Here is an 11871-nt window from a genome sequence, read left to right on the forward strand (position 1 = left end):
TTCTGAGGTAAAAGAAAAGGTCATGGTGTAAAAACAGCCGGGGTAACATACAGAGATAAACCCCCCCCCCGCACACACCCGCGCGGGACCCCCCCCACGCGCAGAGCCCACCGCGCGACCCCCGGCGAGCGCAGGAGCCCCCCGCGCACCGCCCCGCGCGCAGGACCCCCGCGCAACCCACTAGCCATTATCCCCCCCTCTCAACCCCCCCCCTCACTACCCCATCTAGCTCATACCCCTCCCTCTCACCTCCCCTCTCTCATACCCCCCCCTCTCTACCCCCTCTCTCTCATTACCTCCCCTCTCTCATACCCCCCGCCTCTATCCCCCCTCTCAATCCCCTCTCTCTCATTACCCCCCCTCTCAACCCCCTCTCTCTAATATCCCCCCCCTGTCTCAGACCCACCCCCCTCTCTACCCCCTCTCTCTCATTACCCCCCCCCTCTCACCTCCCCTCTCTCATTACCCCCCCTCTCAACCCCCTCTCTCTCATTACCCCCCCCCTCTCTCATTACCCCCCCCTCTCTACCCCCCCCCCCCCCCCCCAGACGGAGGCCATGCTGCAGGCGGCCGAGGCTCTCGCTGGGCCGTATGTTTGGGGTCCGTACGACATCCTAGTTCTGCCTCCATCGTTCCCCTACGGAGGAATGGAGAACCCCTGCCTCACTTTCGCCACCCCCACCCTGCTGGTATACACACTATATATACACACTATATATACACACTATATATACACACTATATATACAGTGGGGCAAAAAAGTATTTAGTCAGCCACCAATTGTGCAAGTTCTCCCACTTAAAAAGATGAGAGAGGCCTGTAATGTTCATCCGAGGTACACTTCAACTATGAGAGACAGGATGGGGGGAAAGAATCCAGGAAATCACATTGTAGGATTTTTAAAGAATTTATTGGCAAATTATGGTGGAAAATAAGTATTTGGTCAATAACAAAAGTTCATCTCAATACTTTGTTATATACCCTTTGTTGGCAATGACAGAGGTCAAAGGTTTCCTGTAAGTCTTCACAAGGTGTTCACACACTGTTGCTGGTATGTTGGCCCATTCCTCCATGCAGATCTCCTCTAGAGCAGTGATGTTTTGGGGCTGTCGCTGGGCAACACGGACTTTCAACTCCCTCCAAAGATTTTCTATGGGGTTGAGATCTGAAGACTGGCTAGGCCACTCCAGGACCTTGAAATGCTTCTTACGAAGCCACTCCTTCGTTGCCCGGGCGGTGTGTTTGGGATCATTGTCATGCTGAAAGACCCAGCCACGTTTCATCTTCAATGCCCTTGCTGATGGAAGGAGGTTGTCACTCAAAATCTCACGATACATGGCCCCATTCATTCTTTCCTTTACACGGATCAGTGGTCCTGGTCCCTTTGCAGAAACACAGCCCCAAAGCATGATGTTTCCACCCCCATGTTTCACAGTAGGTGTTCTTTGGATGCAACTCAGCATTCTTTCTCCTCCAAACACGTCTAGTTGAGTTTTTACCAAAAAGTTCTATTTTGGTTTCATCTGACCATATGACATTCTCCCAATCCTCTTCTGGATCATCTAAATGCTCTCTAGCAAACTTCAGACGGGCCTGGACATGTACTGGCTTAAGCAGGGGGACACGTCTGGCACTGCAGGATTTGAGTCCCTGGCGGCGTAGTGTGTTACTGATGGTAGCCTTTGTTACTTTGGTCCCAGCTCTCTGCAGGTCATTGACTCGGTCCCCCCGTGTGGTTCTGGGATTTTTGCTCACCGTTCTTGTGATCATTTTGACCCCACGGGGTAAGATCTTGCATGGAGCTCCAGATCGAGGGAGATTATCAGTGGTCTTGTATGTCTTCCATTTTCTAATAATTGCTCCCACAGTTGATTTATTCACACCAAGCTGCTTACCTATTGCAGATTCAGTCTTCCCAGCCTAAACAACAATAAGCGCTGCTTGGCAACCGTGTGTGGCGGCAAAGTACATAGACATTTTGACAGGAGAGATTTAGTTTTGCCGGTATTCAACATATTTTACCAGTCATAGTCCGGTATTTATTTACACTCTAAGAAGAGTCCTACACAACAGACATGGCGTCAAAAAGGAGTGTGGAAATATTTCGACCAGGTTAGTGAGTGCGGTGCAGAGTGCAAACTATGCCAAATTAAACTTATATACATACTATACCTTGCTCTACCCGCAACCTCCGTTCCAGCTGAGAGGGTCTTCTCTATAGCTGGCCTGATTGTGAATCGCCTCTGCACATGAAAGCTGTAGGCCTATAGCTGTCAAACTGTGATCACCAGTTCAATACATTTGACTAATTTGACTTGGTTTCTAAACTTATTTGAACATGTATTTATTTTTTTTCCAAAAGTTATTGAAATTGTTTTTTGGAAAACATTTTTTTTTGGAAAACATTTTTTTATAGGATATGTACATTTCGGTTAACCGTTTTTTGGGGGTTCGAATTTCGAATATACATTTGCTTTCAAATTCCCATCCCTAATATATATATATATATCAGGGTTTCCGTTAGAATTTTCAACATGTCCGTTAAAGTTTAAATCTTCCAGGCAAAATGAGAAAAGTGCCGGTCAAAGGTCTTCTTTTTATTTATTGAGCTTTAAAACTAATTGATATGATTCGATATTAAACTAATTATAGCAGATTAACTACATTATTCAAAAGTGAACAGTAATTACAATAACACGGGAATAATAAACGGAGCGCTCTCTCCCTCTCCTGACAGCCGTATCATGCAGCTCGCGGATCAGCAATGAGTGACCCGACAGTAAAACTAAACATATCTATAACTAGTTACGGTAGTTTGAGAGGTCATTAAAATAGCTACGTGTGATATTCTAACCTGAAGTGTGTGTTTTGTCCGCTCACCGCTGCATGTGATCATGCTGAGCTGCGTGTCGACCTGTCAGCAGCAGCTGATCTCTCTCTCCCGTCAGATTAGACTTTACTCGCGTTTATGTCCATATCGATCAGATCCAGCTAGTTCTAGCTAATGATATGACTACCTGCTTATTAAAAGACACCTACACAATAAGTGGCGCAAGTTGTGCAACTGATGTGGTATTGCGCTAAGCGGAAATGATTTTGACCGGAGAGATTTAGATTTGCCGGTCTTCAGCATATTTTACCGGTCATAGTCCGGTAATTACCGGCTAACGGGAACTCTGATATATATATATACATGTGTATATATATATATGTATATATATTAGGGCTGTCAAACGATTACAATTTTTAATCAGATTAATCACACCTTAAAAATTAATTAATCAGATTAATCTCCATTCGAACTATGTCCAAAATATGCCATTTCTTGATGTACATTGTTGGGAATGGAAAGATAAATGAAAGAAGGCGGATATTTCCATTTCACATACAGTATGTTTATTATAACATTGTTCTGTGTGTCAAAATGAAAGACAGCCCACACACCTATCAATCATCAAACCGTGGGGTCTTAATTCATTACGTGTTGATTTCTGTCAACGGGGGAGTCGATGGGGGGGGGCTAGTGGAGTACTTCAGGAAAGTCGACGGGGGGGGGGGGGGGGGGGGCTAGTGGAGTACTTCAGGAAAGTCGACGGGGGGGGGGGCTAGTGGAGTACTTCAGGAAAGTTGACGGGGGGGCTAGTGGAGTACTTCAGGAAAGTCGATGGGGTGGGGGGGCTAGTGGAGTACTTCAGGAAAGTCGACGGGGGGGGGGCTAGTGGAGTACTTCAGGAAAGTCGACGGGGGGGGCTGGGGGGGGGCTAGTGGAGTACTTCAGGAAAGTCGACGGGGGGGGCTAGTGGAGTACTTCAGGAAAGTCGACGGGGGGGGGGCTAGTGGAGTACTTCAGGAAAGTTGACGGGGGGGCTAGGGGGGGGGCTAGTGGAGTACTTCAGGAAAGTCGATGGGGGGAGGCTAGTGGAGTACTTCAGGAAAGTCGACGGGGGGGGCTAGTGGAAAGTCGACGGGGGGGGGCTAGTGGAGTACTTCAGGAAAGTCGACGGGGGGGGCTAGTGGAGTACTTCAGGAAAGTCGACGGGGGGGCTAGTGGAGTACTTCAGGAAAGTCGACGGGGGGGGCTAGTGGAGTACTTCAGGAAAGTCGACGGGGGGGCTAGTGGAGTACTTCAGGAAAGTCGACGGGGGGGGCTAGTGGAGTACTTCAGGAAAGTCGACGGGGGGGGGCTAGTGGAGTACTTCAGGAAAGTCGACGGGGGGGGGGCTAGTGAAGTACTTCAGGATAGTCGACGGGGGGGGGGGGGGCTAGTGGAGTACTTCAGGAAAGTCGACGGGGGGAGCTAGTGGAGTACTTCAGGAAAGTCGACGGGGGGGGCTAGTGGAGTACTTCAGGAAAGTCGACGGGGGGGGCTAGTGGAGTACTTCAGGAAAGTCGACGGAGGAGGGTTGGTGGAGTACTTCGTGACCACAGAGTGTGAACGTTGTGATCAGCTGTTTTAGCGCAGTTCTCCAGTGAAGGGGGGGAGTCTCCCTCCGCAGCCGGTTGGCGTAGTTTTGGCACAGTTCCGTTGTACAGACCGACGTTAACAGCAGCCCTGTCTGTGCACACGGAGACCGACTCTGTCGTCCGGTGATCTAACCGCCTTCTGGAAAAGCTTCACAAGTACGTCGGTACGCAAATGCGCTTTGTGACACAAGTGCTGGTACGCATTTCAGATTACGCACATAACCTGCGTACCAGTTATGTGTTACCTGTACTACAGCAAAAGTATTCTCCGTCGGGACTTCCTGCAACAACACCACGCCGTTATCTTGATTCTGATTGGCCAGAAGACATTATCAAAGATGTTCTATTGAGAAGACGATCACTACGTGACAAAAGTTTTCAAAACCGTTTCTGGTCTTCGGTATTTCCAGACAAGTGGCTACTGAAATCAATCTGACTAACTGCTGTCTGTGCAATTTACTCCGCGCGAGTTGGCGGACTTTATTGTGCTTACTTTAACATCATTTCTCATGGTGGGGCTAAGCCATTTCTTGGTATGGGTGTAGCCTACCTCAGCCATACCCTGGCGCTGCCACTGGTGGCACGTATGGGGCGGGCCATTCTGCACATGCGTTAAATGCGTTAAATATTTTTAACGCAATTAATTCAAAAAATTAATTACCGCCGTTAACGCGATAATTTTGACAGCATTAATATATATACATGTGTGTATATATATATATATATATATATACATGTATATATACACCCCACAGGTGTATGTTTTATTACCATGTGACTGATCTGCTGATCTCTCTCTACAGGCGGGAGACAAGTCTCTGTCCAACGTGAGTATACAACACAATCATACATGTTCATACTTGTCCACACAGTCATACATGTTCACACAGTCATACATGTCCACACAGTCATACATGTCCACACAGTCATACATGTCCACACAGTCACACATGTCCACACAGTCATACATGTCCATACATGTTCATACATGTTCATACATGTCCACACAGTCACACATGTTCATGTGTTCATGTCCCTCCAGGTGATTGCTCATGAGATCTCCCACAGCTGGACAGGGAACCTGGTGACCAACAAGACCTGGGAACACTTCTGGTGAACATGATGAACACATGACTTCATTTATAAAAACCAAACAATGAACACATGAATTATATATTTAAAGCTGGGATGTGCACAGTAATATAAATATATATTCATAGTTATTTAGAGTAATGTATTTACAGTAGTATTTACATACATACCTATGCACCTGTACTGATGGATGCACCTGTTGGTTGCAGGCTGAACGAGGGCCACACGGTCTACCTGGAGAGGATGATAGGTCGGTCGATGGAGGGAGAACCCTTCAGACAGTTCAAAGCTGCTGGAGGCTGGAAGGAGCTGCAGGACTCGGTCAGTCACCTGACACACCTGTACACACCTGTACACACCTGACACACCTGTACACACCTGTACACACCTGACACACCTGTACACACCTGACACACCTGTATACACCTGTATACACCTGACACACCTGTATACACCTCTACATATCTGTATACACCTGACACACCTGTACACACCTGTATACACCTGTATACACCTTACACACCTGTACACACCTGTACACACCTGTATACACCTTACACACCTGACACACCTGTACACACCTGACACACCTGTATACACCTTACACACCTGACACACCTGTACACACCTGACACACCTGTACACACCTGTACACACCTGACACACCTGTATACACCTGACACACCTGTACACACCTGTATACACCTGTATACACCTTACACACCTGACACACCTGTACACACCTGACACACCTGTACACACCTGTACACACCTGTATACACCTGTATACACCTGACACACCTGACACACCTGTACACACCTGTACACACCTGACACACCTGTATACACCTTACACACCTGTACACACCTGACACACCTGTACACACCTGTACACACCTGACACACCTGTACACACCTGACACACCTGTACACACCTGACACACCTGTACACACCTGTACACACCTGACACACCTGTATACACCTGTATACACCTTACACACCTGACACACCTGTACACACCTGTACACACCTGACACACCTGTACACACCTGACACACCTGTACACCCCTGTACACACCTGACACCCCTAACACAATTGTACACACCTGTACCTTTCTGTATAACTGTCTATACATGTCTGTCTCTCACCTGTCTCACCTGTCTGTCTCTCAGGTGAACACCTTTGGAGCTAACAACCCCCTCACTAACCTGGTCCCCAGTCTTCAGGACGTGGACCCGGACGACGCCTTCTCCTCCGTCCCGTACGAGAAGGGCTTCGCTCTGCTGTATCACCTGGAGGAGCTGCTGGGGGGCCCAGGTAACAGCTGAACCCACCACGATCACCTGAACGCACCACGATCACCTGAACGCACCACAATCACCTGAACGCACCACAATCACCTGAACGCACCACAGAGCACCTGAACACACCACAGAGAACACCTGAACACACCACAGAGAACACCTGAACACACCACAGAACACCTGAACACAACACAGAACACCTGAACACATCACAGAACACCTGAACACACCACCGATCACCTGAACACACCACAGAACACCTGAACACACCACAGAACACCTGAACACACCACAGAACACCTGAACACACCACAGAACACCTGAACACACCACAGAACACCTGAACACATCACAGAACAGCTGAATACATCACAGAACACCTGAACACATCACAGAACACCTGAACACACCACCGATCACCTGAACACACCACAGAACACCTGAACACACCACAGAGAACACCTGAACACACCACAGAACACCTGAACACATCACAGAACACCTGAATACATCACAGAACACCTGAACACATCACAGAACACCTGAACACACCACCGATCACCTGAACACACCACAGAACACCTGAACACACCACAGAACACCTGAACACACCACAGAACACCTGAACACATCACAGAACACCTGAACACACCACCGATCACCTGAACACACCACAGAACACCTGAACACACCACAGAACACCTGAACACACCACAGAACACCTGAACACATCACAGAACACCTGAACACACCACAGAACACCTGAACACACCACAGAACACCTGAACACACCACAGAACACCTGAACACACCACAGAACACCTGAACACACCACCGATCACCTGAACACACCACAGAACACCTGAACACACCACAGAACACCTGAACACACCACAGAACACCTGAATAGATAACAGAGAGTGAGACACCTGAACGCACCACGGTCTGTTTGTTCCTTTCTCCAGAGGTGTTCATGGGCTTCGTGAAGTCGTACATCCAGATGTTTGCGTACGGCAGCGCCACCACCGACGAGTGGAAGAACTACCTGTTCACCTACTTCAAGGACAAGGTGAGACTCACCTGGACCAAGTCACAACTTCATTCTGTAAAATAAATCTGAAATATTAGTTACCACGTCATTCTGTAAGTTAGGACTTTACTCTTAGAGATAAAACCGTATCCTCAGACCTGTATCAGGTCCAGCAGGTGAATCTCACCGGGGTTTTTCTCTGGTCTCAGGTGGACGTCCTGAACCAGGTGGACTGGGACGCCTGGATGTTCACCCCGGGGATGCCTCCAGTCAAACCTCAGTGAGTGCTCCTCCGTCTGCGTCTTTATATCTCTTTAAATATTGAAAGCCCTTTAACCCTCACCTGTCTCAGGTACGACACCACGCTGGCCGACGCCTGCATCGCCCTGAGCCAGAGGTGGATCAAGGTGAGACCTGTTTTTATTATTAGTATTATTATTATTAGTATTTATTGTTTACTATTGTTCTTAATATCCTGTCCAGGCCACAGAGCAGGACCTGAGCAGCTTCAAGGTGTCGGACATGAAGCCGCTGTCGTCTCATCAGGTCATCGAGTTCCTGTCTCTGCTGCTTCAGGAGGTAACACACCTGAGCTTCAGTATTATGACGTCATACCATTAAATACCTCCCAGCATGCTTTGCATTGACTTCCTGTCTGTCCCTGAAGGCGGCGCTGCCTCTGACTCACGTGAAGAAGATGCAGGAAGTTTACGATCTGAACGCGAGCAAGAACGCTGAGATCCGCTTCAGGTGAGAGTCGCCGTCTGCTGCTGACAACACCACGGCACGAATATCACTTTATACGCAAAGTAGTTCGTCTTCGTCCTCAAAGTTAAGATGTTTATCTCAGTCACCATGTTTTCTCAGAGTTGCAATGTTTTGTCCAATCAGGTGGCTGCGTCTCTGCGTGCGCTCGCGGTGGGAGGAGGCTGTTCCCATGGCGATGAAGATGGCAACGGATCAGGGCCGGATGAAGTTCACCCGCCCGCTCTTCAGGTATTTAAACAAACCGTTTCTACTCTTTATTTAAACGTTGAACGTGCTTCTCTGAGCCTCGGTGTTTTCCCTCATTCCGCAGAGAGGTCTTTACCTTCGACAAGTATCGTGACGAGGCGGTCCGGATGTTCCAGTCTCACCGCGGCGCGATGCACCCCGTCACCGCCGGACTCGTGGCCAAAGACCTGAAGATCCAAGCCAGCAGCAGCAGCTTGTAAAGCGAGCAGATATTTCAATACTTCAAGTCGGTTTCCTGCAGAAATGTCTTTAAATGCTTTCATCAGAAATGTTGATGCTTTTTTCTTTTATATCATAAATTCTTTAGGGGTGTCGGGATAAATATCGGTAGCTCCGATAACGAAGTGAAATATAGACTTAAAGTCACACGTTTATCTTCCAAATAATAAAGAGAGTATTGCAGGAATCAGGACGCTTCAGATTTCAGAGCTTCTTCAGAAACCCAACGTTAAGCAAGAAGACGTTAAGAAAGAAGACGTTAAGAAAGAAGACGTTAAGCAAGAAGACGTTAAGAAAGAAGACGTTAAGAAAGAAGACGTTAAGAAAGAAGACGTTAAGAAAGAAGATGTTAAGCAACTGCGGTTATTGCAGATGGTTTTACCGACACTCCTGATGTTTCCTGTTTAAAAACACAAGAAGAAATAAAAATGTCTTCAGTGAATCGTCTCTCTCTCTTTGTAATCTGTTTAAAATATTAACAAGGACTTTAAAGAGTCCTCTCCTGCTGATGTTCGGGTGTATATCAGTGTGTAGTGTCTCTACTTTAAAGAGTCCTCTCCTGCTGATGTTCAGGTGTATATCAGTATGTAGTGTCTCTACTTTAAAGAGTCCTCTCCTGCTGATGTTCAGGTGTATATCAGTATGTAGTGTCTCTACTTTAAAGAGTCCTCTCCTGCTGATGTTCGGGTGTATATCAGTATGTAGTGTCTCTACTTTAAAGAGTCCTCTCCTGCTGATGTTCGGGTGTATATCAGTATGTAGTGTCTCTACTTTAAAGAGTCCTCTCCTGCTGATGTTCGGGTGTATATCAGTATGTAGTGTCTCTACTTTAAAGAGTCCTCTCCTGCTGATGTTCAGGTGTATATCAGTATGTAGTGTCTCTACTTTAAAGAGTCCTCTCCTGCTGATGTTCAGGTGTATATCAGTATGTAGTGTCTCTACTTTAAAGAGTCCTCTCCTGCTGATGTTCGGGTGTATATCAGTATGTAGTGTCTCTACTTTAAAGAGTCCTCTCCTGCTGATGTTCGGGTGTATATCAGTATGTAGTGTCTCTACTTTAAAGAGTCCTCTCCTGCTGACGTTCGGGTGTATGTCAGTATGTAGTGTCTCTACTTTAAAGAGTCCTCTCCTGCTGACGTTCGGGTGTATGTCAGTATGTAGTGTCTCTACTTTAAAGAGTCCTCTCCTGCTGACGTTCGGGTGTATGTCAGTATGTAGTGTCTCTACTTTAAAGAGTCCTCTCCTGCTGACGTTCGGGTGTATGTCAGTATGTAGTGTCTCTACTTTAAAGAGTCCTCTCCTGCTGACGTTCGGGTGTATGTCAGTATGTAGTGTCTCTACTTTAAAGAGTCCTCTCCTGCTGACGTTCGGGTGTATATCAGTATGTAGTGTCTCTACTTTAAAAGAGTCCTCTCCTGCTGACGTTCGGGTGTATATCAGTATGTAGTGTCTCTACTTTAAAGAGTCCTCTCCTGCTGACGTTCGGGTGTATATCAGTATGTAGTGTCTCTACTTTAAAGAGTCCTCTCCTGCTGACGTTCGGGTGTATGTCAGTATGTAGTGTCTCTACTTTAAAGAGTCCTCTCCTGCTGACGTTCGGGTGTATGTCAGTATGTAGTGTCTCTACTTTAAAGAGTCCTCTCCTGCTGACGTTCGGGTGTATGTCAGTATGTAGTGTCTCTACTTTAAAGAGTCCTCTCCTGCTGACGTTCGGGTGTATGTCAGTATGTAGTGTCTCTACTTTAAAGAGTCCTCTCCTGCTGACGTTCGGGTGTATGTCAGTATGTAGTGTCTCTACTTTAAAGAGTCCTCTCCTGCTGACGTTCGGGTGTATGTCAGTATGTAGTGTCTCTACTTTAAAGAGTCCTCTCCTGCTGACGTTCGGGTGTATGTCAGTATGTAGTGTCTCTACTTTAAAGAGTCCTCTCCTGCTGACGTTCGGGTGTATGTCAGTATGTAGTGTCTCTACTTTAAAGAGTCCTCTCCTGCTGACGTTCGGGTGTATGTCAGTATGTAGTGTCTCTACTTTAAAGAGTCCTCTCCTGCTGACGTTCGGGTGTATGTCAGTATGTAGTGTCTCTACTTTAAAGAGTCCTCTCCTGCTGACGTTCGGGGTGTATGTCAGTATGTAGTGTCTCTACTTTAAAGAGTCCTCTCCTGCTGACGTTCGGGTGTATGTCAGTATGTAGTGTCTCTACTTTAAAGAGTCCTCTCCTGCTGACGTTCGGGTGTATGTCAGTATGTAGTGTCTCTACTTTAAAGAGTCCTTTCCTGCTGACGTTCGGGTGTATGTCAGTATGTAGTGTCTCTACTTTAAAGAGTCCTCTCCTGCTGACGTTCGGGTGTATGTCAGTATGTAGTGTCTCTACTTTAAAGAGTCCTCTCCTGCTGACGTTCGGGTGTATGTCAGTATGTAGTGTCTCTACTTTAAAGAGTCCTCTCCTGCTGACGTTCGGGTGTATGTCAGTATGTAGTGTCTCTACTTTAAAGAGTCCTCTCCTGCTGACGTTCGGGTGTATATCAGTATGTAGTGTCTCTACTTTAAAGAGTCCTCTCCTGCTGATGTTCGGGCGTATATCAGTATGTAGTGTCTCTACTTTAAAGAGTCCTCTCCTGCTGACGTTCGGGTGTATGTCAGTATGTAGTGTCTCTACTTTAAAAGAGTCCTCTCCTGCTGACGTTCGGGTGTATGTCAGTATGTAGTGTCTCTACTTTAAAGAGTCCTCTCCTGCTGACGTTCGGGTGT

General features: G+C 47.1%; 1 protein-coding gene across 1 annotated transcript; it reads left to right on the plus strand.

Annotated features, from left to right (window-relative positions):
- Nucleotides 1-548: 548 nt before the first annotated feature.
- Nucleotides 549-9567, plus strand: lta4h (leukotriene A4 hydrolase; the record flags this gene model as incomplete). Its single annotated transcript, XM_034199649.1, has 12 exons — nucleotides 549-689; nucleotides 5268-5291; nucleotides 5507-5577; nucleotides 5766-5877; nucleotides 6731-6875; nucleotides 7828-7931; nucleotides 8102-8172; nucleotides 8245-8299; nucleotides 8376-8471; nucleotides 8560-8642; nucleotides 8784-8888; nucleotides 8971-9567. Coding segments are annotated over 12 exons (1143 nt in total), but the record flags the coding sequence as incomplete, so codon positions are not given.
- Between the last annotated feature and the right edge of the window lie 2304 nt (nucleotides 9568-11871).

Source organism: Gymnodraco acuticeps, unplaced genomic scaffold, assembly GCF_902827175.1.
Source record: "Gymnodraco acuticeps unplaced genomic scaffold, fGymAcu1.1, whole genome shotgun sequence".
NCBI lineage: Eukaryota > Metazoa > Chordata > Actinopteri > Perciformes > Bathydraconidae > Gymnodraco > Gymnodraco acuticeps.